The 23,844-nt window shown below is 39.6% G+C and overlaps 1 protein-coding gene across 5 annotated transcripts in view; it reads left to right on the forward strand.

Moving 5' to 3' along the window:
* The window catches only part of SLC35F1 (solute carrier family 35 member F1), a 439,352-nt gene that overhangs the window by 366,461 nt on the left and 49,047 nt on the right, over positions 1-23,844 (forward strand). For all 5 annotated transcript variants that reach the window (XM_058435517.1, XM_058435514.1, XM_032157738.2 and 2 more), the window contains 4 exons: positions 4,989-5,148; positions 13,149-13,305; positions 15,191-15,243; positions 22,850-23,004. In XM_058435517.1, the coding sequence (XP_058291500.1) occupies positions 4,989-5,148; positions 13,149-13,305; positions 15,191-15,243; positions 22,850-23,004 (525 nt within the window). The remainder of the gene's footprint in view (positions 1-4,988; positions 5,149-13,148; positions 13,306-15,190; positions 15,244-22,849; positions 23,005-23,844) is intronic.

Consider the following 23,844-nt stretch of genomic DNA (forward strand, 5'->3'; position numbering starts at 1 on the left):
GTCTAAAGCCAGGTTAAGGGGTCTGCGGAGTGCTGGCAAAGGAAGGGAGCATCCGCAGAAGTCCAGAGAGAAGCTCAAGTGGATTTTGGCAGGAAGGAAGGGATGGGATGCGTGTGTGCAGGAGAGGGCATAACCAAATGTGATTAAAGGCCACAGAGAAAGGCACAGTGATAAGATGGTCAGAGATCAGCTGGAGTGGAAAAGAAAAAGGTAGGGAGAGAGAGGGGAAATTAAATGACGCTTCAATCTTCCTGTACATATACATATTTTTAAAATTTTAGTGCTACTTAATGTTGACTGTCTTCTGTTGTCTTAAAAGTAATGTCAACATGAACCTTTTTATTTAAATAACTTCTGGAAGCTTCACTTGAACTCCGATCTAGCAGTCCAGACGCTAGTGTTTTAACCCCAGTTCTAATACTAATTTGCTTTTCTCTTAGACCATTAGTTCCCTTATTTATAGAGTAGATACAGTCATAACTCCCTTAAAGGGCTGTTGTGAAGATTTACTTTGTCTACCATAAAAATAATATAATCGTTTTTACAAACTGTAAGTGCAAACTTAATGCAACCAACTGTAAATGTTATTTAAAACTACAGGGTTCAAGCTGGGTGCAGTGGCTCAGGCCTGTAATCCCAGCACTTTGGGAGACTGAGGCAGGAGGATTGCTTGAGCCCAGGAGATTGAGATGAGCCTGGGCAATATAATGAGACCCCATCTCTATTTACAAAATAAATTTAAAAAAAAACTACAAGGTTCAAATTATAATCCTGTTGCTATCACCATGACTTCAGAGACTTTTCTCCAGCCATTGTGTACTGTGTGCCTCCATGTCTCTATCTTTTTGTTTGTTTTGTTTTGTTTGTTTTGTTTTGTTTTGAGACAGAATCTCACTCTGTTGCCCAGGATGGAGTGCAGTGGCACAATCTCAGCTTATTGCAACCTCTGCCTCTCAGGTTCAAGCGATTCTCCTGCCTCGGCCTCCCAAGTAGCTGGATTACAGGCATGCGCCATCATGCCTGGCTAATTTTTGTATTTTTAGTAGAGACAGGGTTTCTCCATGTTGGCCAGGCTGGTCTCAAACTCCTGACCTCAAGTGATCCTCCCGCCTCGGCCTCCCAAAGTGCTGGGATTACAGGTGTGAGCCACTGTGCCCGGCCGTGTGTATAAAATTAGAAAACAGAATCGTAGACACCTCTGGCATGTGTTGCCTGAGGATTCAAGGCACAAGGAGAATAAAATTTGTTTAAATCCTTAGGGGGAAAAAAGGAATCTATGTAAATCTAAGAGTAATAAACACTTCACTTTTCCATTAAAGTATTTTTAATGTCCTTGGAGATTTTTCAGAACATAAGATGGTTATAAAATAATATTTGTTTATTTTTATATGGATATTTTATAATTTCTTTTTAGATTCAGAGATGTATGCAAAGAAAGTTAAATCTACTGAAAAGATTAATGGCAATCAGAAGAGGAGTTTTTGTTTGTTTGTTTGTTTGTTTTCTTTTTTAACAGTTTCAGTTATAATGCTTCTCTTTTCTACCACTCTAACAACCACTTAGCCAAGGAATTAAGCTACGAGAAAACTATTGAAAAATTATTTTGTCAGTATGTTTTATGTTATATGACCACGAGGGGAAAGCTGAAGGCAAAAATCACTAAAAAAGAATAGCCTGTTTACTAAGAGCAGCTGCCAAACAGTTTCTCTTCAATAGTTACAAATGCCATGGTGAGAGCTTCAGCTGTAGCAATTAAATATGCCTGTCATTGAGCTTCACTAAAACATTGTCCAAAAAATTATTATGACATAACTTCTGCTGATACTGACAATTTGTGTGACCTTGCGCACATCATTTCACCTCTTGGGACTTAGGAAGCCTCAACTATTAAATAAAGGGGTCTTGGTGATTCTAAACTGGGGAGATACTGCCCTCCAGGGGCGTTCGCAATTGTGTAGAATGTTTAATGGTCAAGGCCCAGCAATGCTAACTGCCCTGCAGAGAGCATGAGACAATCTTGCAAAATCAGTTGTCCCACCCTAAATGCCAGTAGCAACCTTGATTATCTCTAATGTCCGTTCTGACAGTCAGTGATACCATATGTCTGACAATTCATTGATTTATTCAGCCACCAATTACTGAGGCCCCACTGTATCATAAGCACCAAGCTTCTCTCCTCAAATGCCCCAGAAACACTGGCTTGATTGTATCCTTCTTTTTTTTTTTTTAGAGTGATATTATTTATTGGTTTCTTTTTTTTAATTTTATTATTATTATACTTTAAGTTTTAGGGTACATGTGCACAATGTGCAGGTTTGTTACCTGTGTATACATGTGCCATGTTGGTGTGCTGCACCCATTAACTCGTCATTTAGCATTAGGCATATCTCCTAATGCTATCCCTCCCCCCTCCATCCTTCTTTAAGAAAAATTATGATTATATTCTTCTTTCCCTTCTCTTCTTTCTAAAAGTTTGCACTTACCCACAGGACCATCTGACACTTACAAATAAGGATTTTCCAACTCAAATCATTAGGGGAATAGATCTCAGGACTCATCAAGTGCTTTGGGTTTTCTAATGACACTGAGAACCTAAAAGCTCACTTCAGCTCTCCCCAAAGATTGGATGATGGCCTAGCTTGCCCTCAACAATTCAGGAATAGAGGCTTTCAGCTCCACTGACTGAGGGCTTCCAGCCAGATAATGAAACCCTAATTCTGTAGTGTGCAGCTAAATATTTCAACTTGATTCAATCATTTTTAATTTTTAACACAAAACAACAACTGTTTTATGCCTAGTTTTCAATGGCAAACTGAAATTTCTTAATATGCTTAAATAGCATCTGAGGCTAGCTGTAAAACCTACCTTAGAGCATACTACCACATCATTAACTTACATTGCTAATTAACTGCAGTGAGCAACTGTGTGCTGTAGTACAATCCTACCTGCCACCATCTCCTTCCTGTAGTCCCTCCAAGAGTGCTATGACCTTTGGGCTCAGCCCCCAGCCATCACAGTGCTACTTAGCATTCACATGGTCCTTCCTCACCTTATCATCTCAGCAACCTCGGGGATAGCTTACTATTCTGAGTGCTTGTTTCATTTTGCAGAGGAGAAGACCAGTGCACAGAGAAACATGAGCATCTGTCCTGGTCACAAAAAGCTTTGGGGATAGAGGGGATTCAGAATGCTATTTGCAGTGCCAAGAAGCCACTCTGATGTTCAGGGATGCTTTGCAAATACACAAACCTTTTCTAGCCTTTGGTGAATCTTGGAGACTCTATTTTGATGTTTCTGGTCATTAAAAATCTTTGTGTATATTTGTTCAATAACTCTTATTGAATACTCCTCTTAATCTCTGCAGTGTTCTGATGCCAATAATCCTGTACTAATTAAGTACTATTACAATTGGAACTACAGAGGAGAAGTACAGCATTCAACAAAAGCATCAAACAGTACTTGACCTAGCCTGGGGATCTAAGAGGCTTTCCTGAGGAGGCAAATTATAAGTGCAGGCCTGAAGGATAAAGGAGGAGGAAGTTCAAGCAGTGGAGCACTCCAGAAGGAGGGGTGTACATAAGTGAAGGCCCTGGGGCATGAAGGAGAGGCTTGTTCCATGTAGTAGAGGATGTTAGCTCAATCTAGGTGGCAGAAGTGGGAGAGGGTGGCATGAGTAGATTTGAGAGATGTTTGGAAGATTAAATTGGCAGAATTTGGTAATCAATAGGATATAGGCAATAAAAGTGAAGGAGTATTGAGGATCACTGCCCTGTACTGGCAGCTGGGTGGTAGAGGCCACTTATTTAGAATTCCAGCAAGGAGATATACTGGATGGTTGGAAAATCATAAGTTCCTCATGTGGTACAGGAACTTGCAGTTCTATGTGACATCACTTTGTCTAAGAGAGACCCTGTCTTCTATAGTGTATCCAGAGGTCTTAACACAGTGTGGCAGAATCTGAATTAGTTCCATGGAGCCCAAAGCATGTGTTTGAAAGCAGAGTTATAGACCAGCAATGAGGGCCTCATGATTAAAGAATTACTTTCATATGTAGTATCTCTGAGGTTCATACTGATATTTGGGGAAAGTTGTTATCTTCATTTTACTAACAGAAATTTGAGGCTCCTGAGCTTGTGATTTGCCCAAGGTCACACAGCTGTAAATGAAGATCTGTACTCAAATTCAGGTCTTCTGGCTCCTAGCGCAGGGGTCTTCTCATTTTGCCACATTATCTCTCTACATAATTGGGGCAAATTCTCTATCAACTCCTTGGACTTACATGTCAGATGGAATCTCACTATTTGTACAAAATATATAAAAAATGAAATCAAATTTTTTTGCTATACTCTATTCAACTTTCTTTAAAAATTTTTTCTAATAGTTCTTTTAAGTATTTCTACTTTTGAGACTCATATTTGTATTTATATTTAAAGCACTTTTTTTATTTTAAGAATGAAATGACAAGAACAGATCAATTTTTACTGGTAGCAGGAAGACAGCTGTCCAGGAGAAATTAAACTCAACTTTTGTCTAATTTCTAATAATTTATAAAACATTATAAGACCTCTGCACCCTCACCTCCCATTCCCAGATCTACTCGTAAAATAGGGGGACAATGTAAAAAGTCCGGGTGTACTCTCCCCAAACCAAAGGTGTTCCCATGGAACATGGCCTGGCCCTGAAGAAGACAGGAGGCAGAGCTGCCCCGGCACCTGGAGGCAGGAGACTCTTCACCACCAGCCCGTCTTATCAATTTGCCTTCTCCCCTTTCCCTTAAAGTTTGGGGGATGTTTACAATTAAGTAAATAAATAAAGCTAATTTCCATTTATTTCAGAGTCTGTTTTAACTACAAGTCTGGGTCTACACAAAATCTCAGGTTCAGGGGAAAGACAGAACCCTTTCTGCAGAACTAAATTACTTTTCCCTATTACATGGAATGCTTCCTCCTGAATCTCCTGTTGTTGTTTACCTTCATCCCTCCCAATAGCTCCTGGACTGTTTTGTGATCCCAGTCGTGATTTTGCTCTCCTGGTTCTTCCTGCTGATCCGGTACAAGGCTGTGCATTTCATCGGCATCGTCGTCTGCATCCTGGGAATGGGCTGCATGGTGGGAGCAGATGTACTTGTGGGAAGGCATCAGGGAGCAGGTGAGTCTTCAGATGTTCACCAGGTTCCTTACCTCTGCGGGTGAGGCCAAGGCAAGAAATGGAATGTTCACACAGTTGGGTGAAAACAGGGACCTTAGGAACCTGGATTTCCCACTATTTGTGTCCTGTTTATGTTTGTTCCCCACACCTGAAACAGGGCACACAGGAGGTGCTTAATGCATGTTTCTTGAGTGAATGAGTTTGCAAAATACAGCTTTCATGCCCTTTCTGCATCCATTCAGAAACATGCAGACAGTGTTTAAAAGTGAGAGTTATGACCTACCAAGAAGATGTTTTGGAGGTCAATCCATTCCTGAACCAGCTGCCTGGCCCAAGCCCTGGTCCTTGGTAGAGTTGGTGGTAATGAGTTAATTCACTCCTGAGCCACAGGGCCTTCCACACATTTCCCCAACCCCAAACCTTTCTCTGTCAAGCTGGAGAAAGACTGAGCTTTCAAACTACTGGGTGAAGGTTGGTTTATAGGCCCACCAGTAAATAAAGTTTGAGGACTAGTTAGGAGTGCTCCATAATTTTAGGAGGGAGAGTTAAGTTCAGTCTCCTCACACATGGTTTTTAATTTGTTTTGTGAGGAGGGGTTATTGGTATCGATTAGAGTTTATAAACCCATAAAGTAAAGCTGCATGATTCACTCATCAAATTGCTGTGAATCTGCTGGGGGAGCCCTGAGCCAGGGTGGTTTCCAGAAGACCCTTTTTAAAGCATTGCAATTCTTTAAAATGTACCAAAATTTTTGCTACAGAAGGGTTTTTGGAACAGAAAAAAAAAAAAATGACCTTCTTTGTTAACAATAGAAATGGGATAGAAAGTACCCACTTTTCTATAATTCTTGCAATTTCCCTTTCTTCTAGGAAATTAGATGATAAAGAGTCAAAAGTGGACCATTTCTCTTTATGAGACAAGGTCACATTAAGTCTCTGAAACAATGTCATGTATGTTGTACCATAGAACTTTATAACTGAAAAGGACCTTGTTCAACTCCTTTGTAATTGACATATGTGAACACCAAGATCCATCCAAACCAAGTGGGTTGCCCAAAGTCACAGAGCTGACAAAGCAGAGAGTGGAACACAAGGCCCCCGGCCTCCAGGGCAGGCCTCTTTCTCTGTCCCATGTTGCTGGGAGCTGAAGATACAACAAAGAACAAAAGAGAGACAGCCTCAGCCTCACACATCCACACCACCTACACAACACCATCAGTCCCCACTTCAATAGAAATCTGAAAATAAATACCTCAGTGTTTCCCAGATTCTCTTCTATGAAACACTGGTTCCATGACATATTGATAGCGTCATATGAAAGGGCCAATATTATGCTATATACATGTAGTAATGTTGCTATGAATAATCTTTTTGGACCAATCAGATAATATTTTTGTCTTATACAATGTGGCCAGTTGTTCTAAAGTCATATATGTATGTATATATATATATTTTTTTTTTGAGACAGAGTCCCACTCTGTTGCCCAGACTGGAGTACAGTGGCGTAATTTCAGCTCACTGCAACCTCCACCTCCTGGGTTCAAGTGATTCCCCTGCCTCAGCCTCCCAAGTAGCTGGGATTACAGGCACCTGCCACCATGCCCAGCTAATTTTTGTATTTTTAGTAGAGATAGGGTTTCACCACATTGGCCAGGCTAGTCTTGAACTCTTGACCTCAAGTGCTCCACCAGCCTCGGCCTCCCAAAGTGCCAAGATTACAGGCATAAGCCACTGCGGCCGGCCTAAAGTCGTAACTTCATTACACTTTCTCAGCTTTCCACACACTGTGTAAACACAGGCTAAGCAGAAGCAAGTACCCTTAGTTATAAAAACTCTATCTTCATGAACCCCAGCCATTCATCTTGGCCATCATCTTGCATTTGATAGTCAACTATAAAGATGAACATTTAAGCCTAGAATGTTAAGCTAATTTGAATTGATTTCACTAGATTGTATTCATTAATCCTGTAAAAAAATGTTGTTTTGATTTTAAATGAAGTGTTAGAAAAGAAGCAAAACTGCTTAAGAAAAAGAAAGTAAGTCTGTTTGAGAGTCTTTCCAAAGTGTCATTTAAAAAAAAACAACGTAGATGTGGCTAAAACATACTGGAGTGGAATTTGGTTTCTCCATGTGAATCTGCTTAAGGCCCACAGCATCATTGCTTTTGTGATATACAAAGCATCAGTGTTAACAGAATTAAGCTTTATCATTGTGGAGCACCTTCTGTGCTATTGAAATGGTGCCCAAGTACATAGAATGATGTTTTAAGACCAGCCCAGATATAGGATCCAAGGACTCATTTTATAAAATTATGATTGGACATGCTCTGCCTCTATAAAAATATTAAAGTAGGCAGCAATTTAAGACATCACAGAGAACATATTTTTTTAAAGAAAAAAAAAACCCCCACTGGTTTTGAGGTCAACAGAATCCTAAAATTGTTACATATCATTATCAAAAATACTCCTTTTTTTTTCACCTCTATGGCAGAGTTGGTTCAATTGCATTAATCAGCCAGGGTCACAAAACTTTTCTAAAATACTGCAGGTACTCACCAGAACACAAGTCAGGCATCCAAGTCCATATAAGATGTCATCACCAGGCCAGGCACATTCAGAAATCCCAGCGACTCAAGAGGCCAAGGCAGGAGGGTCACCTGAGGCCAGGAGTTCGAGATCAGCCTGGGCAACATAGTGAGACCCCATCTCTACAGAAAAAATTAGCCAGCATGGTGGTGTGCACCTATAGTCCTGCCACTTGGGAGGCTGAGGCTGGAGGATCGCTTGAGCCCAGGAGTTTAACGTTATAGTGAGCTATGATTGCACCACTGCACTCTAGCCTGAGCAACAGAGCAAGACTCTATCTCAAAAAAATCACAATAATAATAAAATTATCATCACTGTATTAACAGTTTTGCACAGGAAAAGAGACTCTCTGACTTCATCCTTTTTATAATACTTAATCTATGTTTCATCTTCGTTTGGGATTTTGACAATTCTGTCTCCAAGCACATTGATGTCGGCCCTTTCAAAGTTTCTTTGACTTCATTATAATTAAAGCAATTGCTTTAATTCCATTTCATCAGCATGTTTCTTCATTAGCTATCCAGAAATTCTTTGTTTTGATTTAAGTCTGGCTGAAGGAAACTCCTTAGATGGCATTAAGTACTTCATATACAAAATATAAGTTTCAGGGCACAGAATGATGTGCCAGGAATTAGGGCTTTTGATGAAACTTGACCAGCAAGTTTTCCCACTCTAGACAGAGGTAGAGAGAAAGCATCCTAGTCCCCAGCCTGGAAGACTCTGCCTTAGAGACTATAGAGTGATATATGTGGTGGGAAGGATGCAAACAGCACTTATGTTCTCATTCTATGTGTGTCACGTGTACAACTGATCACCCACTATAGGATGCTTCCACGCCTTTGAGCTCACTTGAAGGAAATGTCTTTTCCAAGCTTACTGGTAAAAAATCAGTGGGCTTAATATGTGTATTCTCTTTGTCACCTTGGCTCCATGTCAACAGTATAGGCCTCCTCCGAAAAACCATCTCTGCATTTACTGATGTGCAGGGCAACAGGCAATAGAAGTGGCTTCTGAGAATATTATAACTATTATAGATGTGTTGGAGTGTGTAAAAATGACTTAGTAAAGTTGAAAAGATTCAGCACCAGGACTTCTCTACCTGCCTGGGAAAACTTACTGGATATAAAAGACAAGGTTAGAAGGTAATAAGATTAAGATAAAACCTAATCAAAATAGCTCCTTGTTATGAAATATCCTTCTTGCCCTTCAAAATATCCTTTCTAACACAATATATTTATTGCATCTTTTAGTTCATTTATCAAAGATATTAGATGCCAACAATAATTTTTTATTACACTTAATTTTATATTTATTTCAAGGAAAAGAAAATATTTTCAAGGAGCCAGGTAATCAAACACAATCAAGTAAAAATGACATTTTTTATTGAGTGCCCACAGGTGCCAGGTACTTTATTACGTATTATTTCATTTAATCCTCCTAACTATGCAAAGAATTTTTATTGTCATTCTTGCAGCTGAAGAAATCAAGCCTCCGAGAAGATAAGCAATATGTTTAAGGGCACACCATCACCAAATTACTAGGCCCAGATACGAAATTTAGCCATTATTCTTTTTGCTATAGCACTTAGTCCTTATTTTTCCATAATTGTGACTTCTACAACAAATGTAAAGACGTTTTATCATAGTAAATTAGTGTAAGTGACTGCCCTAGGTTGCCCAGAATGGAGAAGTTCCCCAGATGTGGAACTTTTAGTGCTAAAACCAACAGAGTCCCTGGAAAACAAGATAGTTGGTTCCCCCTATTTGAGAGGCAGATGTATTCAATGGGATGGATACATTTTCAGGAACTGCAGTAATAGTCTTTCAACACTCTAGAATAGTATAACTCAACATTTATTTCTTGTCCTAGTGGTAAGTCATGATTTCAAATAGCCTTCCTTTTTCCTCCCACCACCACGCATATAAAAACATGTCTCCAAACATGATGTTTCTAGTACTTAAACAAAAATCGAGTAAGGAAAGCCAGTTTTTGCAAAGCAATTATGACTAGGTTGATTAGAATCAAGGAGCAATCCAAAATGAGAAATGCCCAACCCAAAGAGACAGGTGCTTCAAGAAATAATTTATTCACTTTTTTAAACTACCATTTAGTGAACACTTACTAAGTGTCAGATGCAATGCTAAGCATTTTACATGTCATATTTTATTTTATTCTCACAGTAACGTAATTTTAAGATAAGAAAACTGAAGTTCAGAAAGACTCTGTAGTTTGCCCAGTATTACACAGCTAGTAAGTGATAGAGATGTGATCAGACCCAACTCTACCAATAAATTGAAAGCTGTTCTCACTGAAAACATTTACCATAGGATGTATTAAGACCTGTTCGGTCAGCTCAATTCATGTAGCCTTTTATTGAGAATGTATAATGCTCCAGGATTCATGCTGGAGACCACACAGAATATACAGCTGAGTGAGCCACAGTCCCTGTCCTTCAACCATGATTTGTAAGAGAACAGTTGGCTGCAGGGAGATGAGATACACAGGTTAACAAGTAACAGACAAGGAGTGGAGCATGGTGGGTGCCATAGACAGATACTAATGCTGTGAAATTCAGAGGAGGGAGAGAACTATTGGTTTGGGTAGACATTTCATAATTTTAAACATGTCCACTTACCCAAAATTTATAAATCATTATCACATATTGTGGTTTTATACATACATAAATGACAGACGTTCCAGCATAACTTTTCCCATGAACATTGTGCAAAAATTGCTATCACCATGTCAGGTATCTACTGCATTAATTGTGCATAAACTATGTTAATATTTTGTATGTTATTAATGCAATATGTTATAATTTCCAGTTAACTAGATACAAATTTTAGGCACAAAATATTAGTCTTAGTACCTACACATTTTATTATATCAAGCACTTCATTATATAATATAATTGGATAAAATTATGTTCTGGTTAATTTAATTATGTTTAATTAACTAAATTTTAATGTATGTTATATGTATATGTACCTACTTTCAAATGACTTAAAAACTGACAAATTATCAGCAAATTATAATAAATAATATTTCATCTTTTTGTTAGTGATAACTTACAAAATATTTGTGAACTTGTGGTTACACAAAATTGTGTTGTGATGATCAATAATTATTACTGAATCGGTGAAAACTCTAAGTACTGATGAGTATATTTCCTACAGTCAAAGGCTAGTTAACAGAAGAGGCCATACAGCGTGGCGTTTGAAAAATATTGGTGAGACTATTCACTGAGACAGTGTGTCCTCTTTTTAGGACTTTTAAAAGGTAGATTGATGCTTCCCTAATTTCTATTAAAATATTTCATTATGATTTAGCTTTCTTCAATTCATTCTATAAAATTAATTTTATTAACCAAGAATTATATTATGCAGCACTTCCACACTTCACTAGTACAACAATAATTGATATTCATAATAATGACCCCATGTCATCACAAGATTCTAAAATATCTTCTGAGTGAAAAGAGACTGGATCATGTTCGTTATAATTTTACAATTTTAGTTATAGATACATTCTATTTTATGGGTCATTCTTCAGATGAACTACTTAAAATTAAAAGTTTGTCATTATTTTATAGTTGACACATAAAAAAGATTAATCAGTTGCCAAAGATTTCACATTCTGTCACAGCAACCTTAATTTTCCTAAAAGATCTGCCCAGGGACCTCTCACCAAGTCTGGTTTCTCATTAGGGCCTCATCAAATTCTCAGCTCATCTCCTGGGCAGTGATGCCTAACTCCCCATGAACCCAAAGAGAACTTCCAGCTCTCACAAAATCCCATTCTCAGCTCCATTCCCTTGAGGATGACTCCAGCACAATGCTGCCTTCAGGATCTCTTCCCCTCTCTCTCCAATCTTTGACAGGAAAAGGAAGTTGCCTTAGAAAAAGTGGCACCATTTAGAGATAGAATCTTCCAGGGTGACCACATGCCAAAGTCTTTCCGCAAGCTCTGCCCAGAATCTTTGATGTGAAGCCACTACCTAAAGAACACTCAGTGCTCCCCATTGAATAGTGAGAACCCAGGCTCATCGGGGAATCCAGGGCTAAGCTATCGTGAGTCCTTTCCTTAGAATCACGCTGGAGTAAGCACCCTTCCCATCCTCAACTTCCACTGCCCCAGAGCTGCCGGTCAGCTGAGCTCCTGCACTGCTGACTTATGCAGGACAGAGCCAGAGACCACTTGGGTACAGAGCCCACCAGTGAGGCCATTCTAGCTGCTTATTTCTACTCTCCCCCTTCCCTGGCTCCATACTTCCTGGAGTGGGAAGTTTGCCCAATTCTAGGAAATACCTGGGTAAAGCATTTATTTTGTTTTAAATCAACCAAAATTGAGTTTATTTTTATTTATTTATTTATTTGAGACAGAATTTCACTCTTTCCCCCAGGCTAGAGTGAAGTGGCATGATCTCGGCTCACTGCAACTTCCAACTCCTGGGTTCTGAGGGATTCTCCTGCCTCAGCCTCCCAAGTACCTGGGATTACAGGCACCCGCCACCACATCCGGCTAATTTTTGTAGTTTTAGTAGAGACAAGGTTTTGCCATATTGGCCAGGCTGGTCTCAAACTCCTGACGTCAGGTGATCCACCTCGGCCTCCCAAAGTGCTAGGATTACAGGTGTGTGCCACCACGCCCAGCCCAAAATTGAGTTTAAAACAAAAAGAATTTTTAATGAAAAAATATTAATGTGATAGTGAATTACATGTATTTACACTCTTATGTTACTTACTTCAGGGGAGTTGAAAATTTCAACCGATAAATCCTTTCACTCTCATTTTCTAACAGTTACACATTTTGCCCATGGTCAAAGTATAGTCTTGATGGCTTCTGTTATAGCTTCCCTCCCTGAATAGCAGAGGGTGGAAATGTATACTGCTTCTGTTTGTTCTATACCATGTTCACTAAACTGCTGGAAAACGTCCTGAAACCAATATAACTTGTGCATGAGTTAGCATATATTCATAGACATTAGCTGGGTGTGGTGGCAGGTGCCTATAATCTCAGCTACTCTGGAGGCTGAGGCAGGAGAATCCCTTAGAACCTGGGAGGTGGAGGTTGCAGTGAGCCAAGATCGTGCCACTTCATATTTGTATAAATCTGATAAGTAAAAATCTGATACCTGGACAGAAGATAGTGGGCTTTGTAGAGAGGGTGTGACCTGGAAGAAACTGATCTCTTTCTTAGAGAAGACTTCTAATTGTTTTCAACATAGGCAACCTTTTTATATCAGAACATGTCTAGAGCACAGATAAATAAACTTTACTAAATCTCAGTTAGAAATTGCGTGACTTCTATAAAAATGTCAAAATAGAATAGGCAAGGGAAGCTCAATTTGCTGATGCCAGATTCTTGTTAAGAAAGTTTTAATGATGCTCCCTTTGTTTGTTTGTTTGGTTCCTAGGGGAAAATAAGCTGGTAGGGGACCTTCTGGTCTTAGGAGGAGCCACACTCTATGGTATTTCTAACGTCTGGGAAGAATACATCATCCGAACTCTGAGCCGAGTGGAATTCCTGGGAATGATTGGTCTCTTTGGAGCATTTTTCAGTGGAATTCAATTGTGAGTAAAAATAACAATAAATATAGATAGTAGAGGAACTGTCAAGACTTATTCTTACAATTTTTGTTCTTGGGATGTAAAAATCAAGGCTGGAATCCAGACACCAGCTTCCTGTACAAAGGACTCATGAAATCTGCCAACTCAATATCTTTATTAGTAAATTACCTCCAAATTAAACAAGTTTAATATAAATTTTTACAAAACACTTAATGTTTTATAAAACATTGTAGATAATTTGCAAGAAAGCATTAGAAGCATTAGGATTGATTCTCTGAAACCCATGAGTGGATTATTACTTAGAGAAGTAGAAAAACTAAGCATAAATGTCCCAATTCAATGCATTTCCAAAAAGGAACATTCTGTCTACTAGTGACAACCACCAATAGAATACTTATAGTTTAAAATTACCCTTTTATAAATGTGTGATTTTACTGCCCATGGATTTGCAAGAGTGGACCATATTTCAAATTTATCTCTTAGAATTTAGCATTTCTATTTTCCTTAAAAAAGGTGAAGATATAATACAGACATTCACTAAGCATCACAAAGTCAAAAGCACCAGTTTTGCAATAATTCTACATCTGGAACATATAAGTCATCACTGACTATTGCCTCAGAATTTGTTATGAGAATAAGTTTCAATCAAAACAATTTTCCACCAGGAAAGACCAATATTTTAGCTTCACGAAAGACATGAAGAATGATAGTATAACCTCCAGTCAAATTTTACTGAGTCTCTTTCTACAAACAGGTAATTCTGATTTCACCAATCTCTTTCTACAAAGCAAGCACTTTCTAATTGCATGGTTTCAGTGTCTGAAATTATTTATGGAAGATATTTTGGCATCACCTTAAACAGGTTTTACAAATAGGCTGTTTTCAACAATCCTCCAAATTTTGGTGTCTTGAGATACTGGTGAAAAACTTCACAGAAAACAAGGCACAGTCTGAGAAGGATTTATTTGGGGTCCATTTTGAAAGTGATGGCATTTTAAAGCTCCTAAATTTGGTGCTTCAGCTTTGTGAGAGGAAAAGGAATTACGTAGTTCAACTATTCATAGCCAACATTTTGTAGATAGATGGCTTCTTTTATGAGTTATTATTCTTGAGTCCAAAAAATATGTTCAGAGATCTAGTGCTCATTTGCTTCAGTTACAGTCTATTAGAGTTGAGTGTTCCCTTTGGGGGACAATGCCACCAAAATAATGGAAGTGGCACTAGGGTGTCCTTGGCAAGTGGGATATATATTGAGGGTTCACTGGAATCAAAGTAATGCTGGTGGAGTGATGCCAACACCACCTCCCCATTCTCTTCTAGATCAGTGGTTCTCAAAATATGGTCCTCTGACCAGCAGCACTGACATCACATGAGAACTTGCCAGAAATGCACATCCATGGATCTCACCAGATCTCTGAATGAGAATCTCTAGGGTTGGGACCAGGAAACAGTGTATTTTAACGCACTCTCCAGATGGCTGTCATGTACATTTAACTTTGAGAACCATTGCCCTAGAAAACGCTCAATCAGAAAATTGATTAAACCTGCAAGCACAGACGCTTTCTGAACCTCACCGTTTGCTTTTCAGAAAGCATCTGTCAAGCAGAAACAAAGGCTGCAGGCAGACTGTTTGGGTGAGAAGGGCAGGAAGGGTTGAGCGCCCCAGGGCCCCGTGGCACACCCTCACACACCGACCGGGTTCTTCAGGGATAAACCACAGTCTGCCTAATTAGACTTGCTTCTGCATGACCCAAAATTCTTTCTGAAATTCATCTGGTTGCTTCATTATTTGTATACATCTGATAAGTGGGGGAAAAAAAGAAAGAAAGAAAGAAAGTAGAGTGCATTCTAATCTTGCTCATCAGGTTCATTTTCTTTGAATTTGCAGAGCTATAATGGAGCATAAGGAACTGTTAAAGGTGCCCTGGGATTGGCAAATAGGTAAGGAGTTGGCTCACATACGATGCTGTTTTTATAACCTAAGAAATGTGTTTGAAGAATGATGTAGGTCGGGTGGAGCACAAACAAGGAAGGGATTTAGAATGGTAGGGGACAAGGGAAAATGAAATCCCTTTGTCATTTCAGGAAATCCTGCACATTCTGAGAGACTAAATTGTATTATTCATAGTGTTTCCTAATTGAGCTTCTGCCCATTATCATCGCCAAGATGCCATTAGGGGAGACACAGAAGTGTGTTATTAGGTTAAACACCAACAGAAAAAAGAACTGGCCTGAGGCAGTGGTAGCACATAAGTGACAGCAATTTGCCTTAGCCAAGAAACACTAAACTGATGTGACCGTTAAAAAGTGCTACTTTAGTAAAGGGAAAAAAACTGAACTTAACAGAAAACCATGAAAGGAAACAATATAATGGGCATTCTGAGCCCATAAAAAACTTTCAGAAGGGAGCAGTTTGCACAAAAGAAATGGTTAATTGATCTCCAAATGGATTTAGAAAATACCAGACACGCTTTGAGCTAGTTAATAGTCATCCAGGACTTCTCAGGTTCCACCTGTTTCTAAAACCACTTTCCTCGAAGAAATTTAGGACAAGGATTTAAGATCCTAGGAGATGCTGTAATGATCAATCTCAGCAAGTCCTAAAAGGGACTGACATTTAATACCCTCAGAAGGTGTCTCCACAGTGAGCACAGAACGTGGCTTATGGAATTGCATGGAAAATGTGTGCAGAGTGAATGCAAGTGGCAGGGAGGGGGCTACAGACTCTTCCCCACACTGAAGCTGGCTGCTTGAGCCATCTCCCCCTTATATGACCTTTGATACAACTTTAGCCAAATTCTGTGTCCATAAGGAAACACAACAAAAACATAAACTCCCGTGCGTCACTTTACCTACCTGTCCCCATCCCCTAAGCATATGAGGCCAACTTACTGCAGACATCATTCCCTCTGAAGGCACACTGTGAGCCACAGAATTGTGCCTGACTCTCCCTAGGGGTTCTCTCTAGTGACTTCAAGGCCCTATGTCTCAGAGTCCTGCCATTTAATTTCTCTCCAGTTGTGCTACAGAATTATATAATTAAATGAAAATCAACAGGGCAAGGGGAGAGAGAAGAGGAGGGCAACAGGGAAAGGAAACCAGTTGCAGGTTACAAAAAGCATTTGTCTTTGTGACCCACAATAACAGAAAACAAAATGTTACCTGTGCTTGACAGCACTTCACATGCAGTGGTCCATGAGTATAAATTACTTTTACATTGATGATAATAGTAATGATCAAAAAGAACTTGTCCTCAAACTATGTGGATGTCATGTGCATATCCACTGAGGTTCTGTTATAATTCAGTGTTAGTTAAATGAGTCATCAAAAGATAGTTTTATTCTGAGCTCTCATATTGCCATTAAAATGTCAGTCCCCTATAGTTGAAGATGATGAAGGACAGTGTAAAAGGAACACATTATAGAGACATCCATTTAATTTCTGATTGGAAATGAGGTCAAAAATGGCCTCCATAGCACAGTAGGGTGACTATAGTTAACAATAATTTATTGTGTATTTCAAAATAGCTAGAAGAGATTTAGAATGTTCCCTATACACACAAAAAAATTAATCAATGGTTGAGGTGATGGATATCCCAAATGCCCTGACTTGATCATTACACATTGCATGCATGTGTCAAACTATCACATGTACCTCATAAATATGTACAATTATTATGTATCAATAAAAAATGGCCTCGAAGGGGAATCAAATACTCATCTTCCTCTTTCTGAAGCATTTGTAGGGTTGTGTTTGGGATGTGTTGACACCAGGGCCTCCTTGGTCCTCATTATCTCGCCCTGACCTACTGCAAGGTTCTGTTGTTAGCTCAGTTCTAGACACATGGCATGCAGGGGATAAATGTTTACTAAGTGAGCAAATGAATGAATGGCAAGCAACAAAGATGGTCCTATTCTTTCCTCTCTCATCTCACAAAATACAGAAAAAAGGGAAGCAGTGGAGACAATGGCAGGAGACTTTAAGCTTGACATTGCACTTTCTTTCTGTGGAACTGGGAGATGGCATAACAGCCACTGCAATTCATGGGCCACAGAGGCAGGGAGACATCAAGGGAAGGTCAGCACCCTCTCAAACCCACCCCACACTCCTTGAGAAGTCACCCGAGAGGCCAAGCTCTGGTGACTATGTCCTGGTGGAAAGCTCACATTCTTCTGTTTAGGAGACCAGAATCCAATAAGTCTTCATTTCTCAGCATCTGTCAATGAATTTCTCTGCCTCCCCACTCTCCACATTAGTAATCTAACCTCGTATAATCTCTTGGACAACTCATGTGGTTGCCATTTTATCAAAGTGGAAAGATGGTTGTTTTTTTTTTTTCCTTGGGGTTAATAAATATGTTTTCTATTTTTTCCTTTGGAATACATGTTTTCTATTTTCTTAACTCGAAGCACTTTTAAAAACAGATTTTGTTATTTTCCTACAACACTGGCCAATTGCAAAATACAGAGCAATTAAAAGCAAGAAGATAATAGTTATTGTTGTTTGTTTTTATTCCATTGTTTTACTCTACTGAACAGAAAGACTGGTTGTGATTATCTAATCAGTAAACTCAAGTAAAACATATGACCTAATACAGCTAAAAATACCCTCCTGGGGAGCAGGAATGTTAGAGTCACATTCATAAGTCTAATAAACAACTTAAACATGCCCTTTATCCCATGGGTCATACTGTCATATTGTGGGTCATACTGTGCTAAAGGATGTGTGAACAAGTGCAATCGATGTGAAAGTCAAATGTCAGAGAAAAGAAAATGTGTGCTGGGTCAGTGAGCACAGGCTTGCGGTATGCAGGGGCCTTCTTTGCTTTTGATGTTGTGGTTGATGCTTGTCTTGGTTTTGGTTTTAGTATTTTTCCTGGAGGCCAAAACAAAAGATTTGGCCTCTCCCTGAATATGGAATAATGGGACTACAGAGCAGGAAAAGACCTAAAGGATGATTAAGAATACACTTTTCCTGGCCAGGTGCAGTGGCTCATACCTGTAATCCCAGCACTTTGGGAGGCTGAGGCGGGTGGATCACTTGAAGCCAGGGGTTCAAGACCAGCCAAGCCAAGGTGGTGAAACCCTGTCTCTACTAAAAATACAAAAATTACCTGGGTGTGGTGGTGCATGCCTGTAGTCCCAGCTACTCAGGAGGCTGAGGATCGCTTGAACCCAGGAGGCAGAGGTTGCAGTGAGTCAGGATCACGCAACTGCACTCCAGCCTGGACAACAGAGCAAGACTCTGTCTCAAAAAACAAAAAAATACACCTTTCTTTTTACCCATGTTGAACCTGAGGCCTGGGGAGTTGAGGTGACTTGACAAGCATTACGTATCTGAGCAAAGCCAGCCCAGTGCCCTTTATACGCATAACCTAATGCATATGTTCTGAGAAGTCATCTAACCTAGCTATTGCTTTTAAGAATTGCAAATAATATTTTAAAACTCTGGTATATTCAAAAAGAGAAAGAACACCACTGGAATCCCAAAGAAAAAGATGAGATCAAATATATGTAGCCTATACAGACACATACTATATATATATATATAGTGACTCTCTCTCTCTGTGTATATATATATATATATATATAAAATATTAACTGAGGTATTGATAGGAGTCAAATAGGATGTTCCTTCAAAGTCTTATTTCTCTTTATAATAATTAAACAATATAGATGAGTGTTATGTACTCAGAATTTAAAGTCAGGCTGCCTATGTGACCTAAGGGCAAGTTACTTAACCTCTGTAAGCTGGTCTGTTGCCTGTTTACTCACAGATCCATCTTTTACCCTTTCCTCTGCTCTGCTTATGCAAATCCACATCCCAGCCTCCCTTGTCAGCTGGATTCCAGTCAGTTTTGGCCAATGGGAGGCAGTAGAGGGAGACTGGAGGTGGGAGAAAGAAAGAAACCATTGTTTCTCTCTGTGTCCCTCTGTTTGGGGTCAGATCTCCTCTAGATGTGGCTGAGTCTCCTCTGTGATTCTAACCCTGCTGGGCTTCCCTAACTTCTGACCTCAGGTAATGTGGCCTCCCTCTTGTATTTCCCTAGCTCTTGGGTTGTGAGTAACTCCCTGGTATTGCTAATCTTAGGTTGTCTCACCATCCCTGTTTCCCCATCACCCGTTTGAACACCTTTGTAACTTGTACTCCATATAACATATCCTCCATTTAACCCAGTATGGACTGTGTTTCTTGACTCTATAAGCCTACTTCCTGACCTGTATAAAGAGGATAGCAAAAGTTATCAGCATTACACTGTTGTGGAGATTAATTACTGCACATAAAGTACATGACACATAGTGAGTGCTCAATCCATATTAGCGGATAATAGTATTTCCCATCTCTGTAGCTTAAATCACTTTAGTGCATAAGGACAAGAATGACCAAATTCTATCCTTAGTGAGAGAGAGAACATTCCAAGAGGAAATGTTTATACACATACTCTGTTATAAATGTAGTTACTGCAGCCATTTTGTAGTTGTCAGTCAAAAAGTAATTCAGTTCATTTGTATGATCATGATGATCAATGGAAAACCCTACCTGGACAGCAAGTTGGACTTTCAGAGGCATTATTGATGTCCATTAACTATCTAATGTCCATCTAAGAACAGCCAAGCAAGGGCAATGATACTGCATTCCAACTCTCAATTTAATCATGTGTTAACTAGGCTGGCTGTGCTTTGCTTGGGAAACAGTATATTCACATGCAAAAACATTGGTTGACCTAGTTGTCAATTGTGATAGTGTATATATTCCACTCCTGTCCCCCACCTCTAATTTCTGCAACATTTAAAAATAGGTTGAGAATATTTTAGCTGGAAGCATCATAAGGTAGCCTGGTTAGCAAAGTGCCATGTATTTATTTCCCTACTCTCCTTTGTTCACCAACTGGGCTTGTAAAATCTCACCACTTCTCTGAGTCCTCCAATTATATATCCAGCTCCCTACTGGACAGATCCTTTTGGATAATGCATAAGCGTCGAAAACAACACATCCAAAATGGAGCATTTTATTTCTCCTGAAAACCTGGTTCTCTTTTAGCTCCCTCCATCTCAGTATATGGCGTCACAGTTCACCTAGTTTCTAAAGTAGCTAGAACCCCTGGGCATCCTCCATGCTCTCCTTTCCCTCACCACCTACATCAGTCTATCACCAGGGCTTGTTGAGTCTTCACAGACCCACCTACTTCCCTTCTCCGCTGCCGTTTCAAGCAAAACCAAGCAAGCTACCAGCCTCTTTTGCCGGGACTGTGACACCACCGTTCTAACTGGTCTCTGTAACTGATCCCATGCTTTTCTCCTTCCAATCCCTTCTCCACAGAGTAGCCAAAATCACCTTTTGAAAATGTAGATTAGATTCTTTTAGTCACCTGCCGCAAACTCCTCAATGGCTTCCTCGTACAACTAGAATAAGATACACATTCCTTTCCAAGACCTGCAAAGTCTGGCATAATTCATTCCCTTTCCAATTTTCCAGCTTCCTCTGTCTGTTCTCTTCATTCTGCTCAGCGATTCTGGTCTTGGTCAGCATCTGGGACACTTGAGGCCCTGTCCCTTTCAGGAACTTTTCATGTGCAGGTTTCCTTGGCTCCTCTCCTGGCAATCTCCTTTTGGTCCTTCAGCACTCAAGGTAAATGCCACCTCCACAAAGTAGCCCTACCTCACCACCCTGTCTAAAGCAAGCTCCTGACATTCTCATTAAGAAACACTTGTCTTTCTGTACAGCATTAATAGCAACTCTAAGCTTCTTGTTTATCCTGTTTTTCATTGTTCCTAGCCCATAGCAGAGTGCTCAGGGCATAGTTAGTACTCAGAGAATAATAGCTGAATAAATGAGTGAATATACCAACAGAGCCCACAAGTCAAAGTCCACGCAAAATGATGGAAGGGTATTATTCTGGAACTTTCTAACCCAGTCATGGTATTTAAGTCAGTGACACCTTCAAAAAACAAAAGAAAAACAGAAACAAGGCTCTGGTGCCTAGACTGTGTTCTGGTCAAGTTTTATTATTTTTAGTGGATTAATTTGAGGATTGATCTTGTCCCTAGTCTGTTAATCACAGATTTCTTAAGGAGTACCAAATTAATTTTTATGTCTTTTCATGTGTTAGTCATAAGTTATGTAATATTTATTGCATTTTTAGTAGTTTGGTTAAAAGGAAAATGAACTACAGGTAGCATGAAACCCACATACAGAAAAACTGTCCATTTTTAGGGAATTCAAACTTCTGATGGAGAATTAAAAACCAAACTAATATTACTGCGATAGAATCTACGTGTAAGACTTTTACCTTTCCGAAATAGGAAAGCGGTTGTTCCCGCTTGCTCTGAGGGCACTTCCACCACGCTAGAGGGGGCTGTTGTACTGAGTTTACTTACTTATGTTCAGCATAATTTTTTTGTAGATCTGATGTGGCTTTTCATATGGAATGATGATTTGTGCCCTTAAGCACTTTTCTTATGGGTAAACCCAATTTCTCTTTGGATGAATCCCTGGTCTTCATAGTCAGAAAGACCAGATATTCGGTACCTACCAAACTCCCCAAAATCCCTAAGTCAGAGGAAGCAAATCTGCCCACAGCCCACACCAGACACATTTAATTAAGGATTCCTTTGGAAAGGTTATTTTTATTATGTTGTGATGCCCAGGCAGACACTGAATTTTAGCACTTATTCTTATCCTATGCCTTATTTTTTCAAGGTGGAGAAACGAGCATTTTTTTTTTTTTACATTGACATTGTATCAACATTTGAGGAAAGTATAGATTTACCTGTAAACTCCTGCTTGAGACCCTGCAAAATAGAGTACCCATGTCTAGGCATAATCACAGAGAAAGAGAGAGAATTTTTGAGGATGAGAGATTGGCCACATAGTATTTTAAGGTCATGAAAGCCCACATGTGAGAGTTCACAGTATGCCAGGATATGTGATGGAAGGGCAGGACTCTGTGTTTTGGGTAGGGCGGAACAGAATTCAGAAATCTGGAAGAGACTGACAGATCATCATGTATTCCCAGCAATGAATTCACCCACCCAAGGCCACACAGTCAAGATTCCAATTCAGTATTCTAAGTCCGGGTCTCTTTGACATGCAAGCTCTTTAACTTTAAAGACTGCGTAGTTATTCATCATTGTGGGCAATACATGATAGCAAGCAGTTTTGTTGCTATTACTTAAGTTAAAAACTACGAGGTAAAAAAAATGTTTAAAAATAGATGAGTAGCAAAAGCTGATTATAGCACAATTGGGAGAATTCAAAAACCTTGATTCTGTGTTCTGACTATCGCCACTAAGAGGCACTCCTTCCCAGAAGAAGCAAAATGTCAGCAATGCAATAAGAAGCAGAAAGTTCATTTTTCACACTTAAATTTTAATTTTTTTAATCTTATTTTATTTTTTTACTGTGTTATCCAATAATAAACATCAGTGAATACGGGGGAGGAGAAACTCTCTTGTGTGAGTGACAAGTGGTGTGCACTCTTCCCCTTCTTTCCTGCTATGGATGCTGAAGATGCCCTGACACTGCCTTCTCTTTACTCTTCCCCCAGGACTGCTCTACGTTGGCTTTAGTGCCTGCATGTTTGGTCTCTACAGCTTTATGCCAGTCGTCATAAAGAAAACCAGTGCCACTTCAGTCAACCTCTCTCTGCTTACAGCAGACTTGTACAGCCTGTTCTGTGGATTGTTTCTCTTCCACTACAAGGTAAGTTGAGTGAGTGCTCCTTTGTGAAGACGATACTTTGTAGGAAACGATGAACATGGGTAGGAATGCCTGGATGTGAAATGCCCTGATTTTGTGTAGGGAATAGGAATGTAACTGGGTGTGCTAACCTCCATGATTTAGGTATTCACATTTCAACTAGAAGACAGAGACATTTTGTTCTATGAGATCAGTAACTATGGACAATTGATAGTAAAAGATAAGAAACAGCCATAAAGGAAAGAGCTTTTGAATACTGGGGACAGTTTTCCTGATAGCGTTCAGCCCAGAAGCTACTCTTTTTCCAGTATGAACCTAGGAATAGTTGTACAATTCCCAGACTACAGCTGCAAAATGGATTCTTCAAAAGGCCTTGGCAGAGTATGTTCTCTTTGGAGAAAAGACACAATTCCTGCAGTTTCTGCTTTGCAGATATTTTTATAGCAAATATGAATGCAAAATGCTAATGCACTAGAAATAATTTTTTTACTAAAAGATTGGGGTTTGAGTAAAGGAATGCAAAGAGATCATGTGACGCACTTGCAGTGAATGCATCAGCCCTGAAGAAAAGAAGAAACTGTCCAGTCCAAAGATGTCAGCCTCTCAGAATGCAAAACTCTACCCACATCTTTACCCTAGGGAGGCATGACTAATTGATTATGGCACACTGAGGTCAGATCCTACTCCTCCTAACACCACACTCGCTGCTGCCAATAACAATCAACTAGAATTGACATGTGAGAAGATACCACTTGCCACTCCTTAACTAGTCCTATAAGACAAGAGTCCACAGGGACTGTGACCCAGTGTGAAGCAGGCCAAATATGGAATGTCCAAGCAGCT

This window comes from Hylobates moloch, unplaced genomic scaffold (assembly GCF_009828535.3).
Source record: "Hylobates moloch isolate HMO894 unplaced genomic scaffold, HMol_V3 SCAFFOLD_2, whole genome shotgun sequence".
NCBI lineage: Eukaryota > Metazoa > Chordata > Mammalia > Primates > Hylobatidae > Hylobates > Hylobates moloch.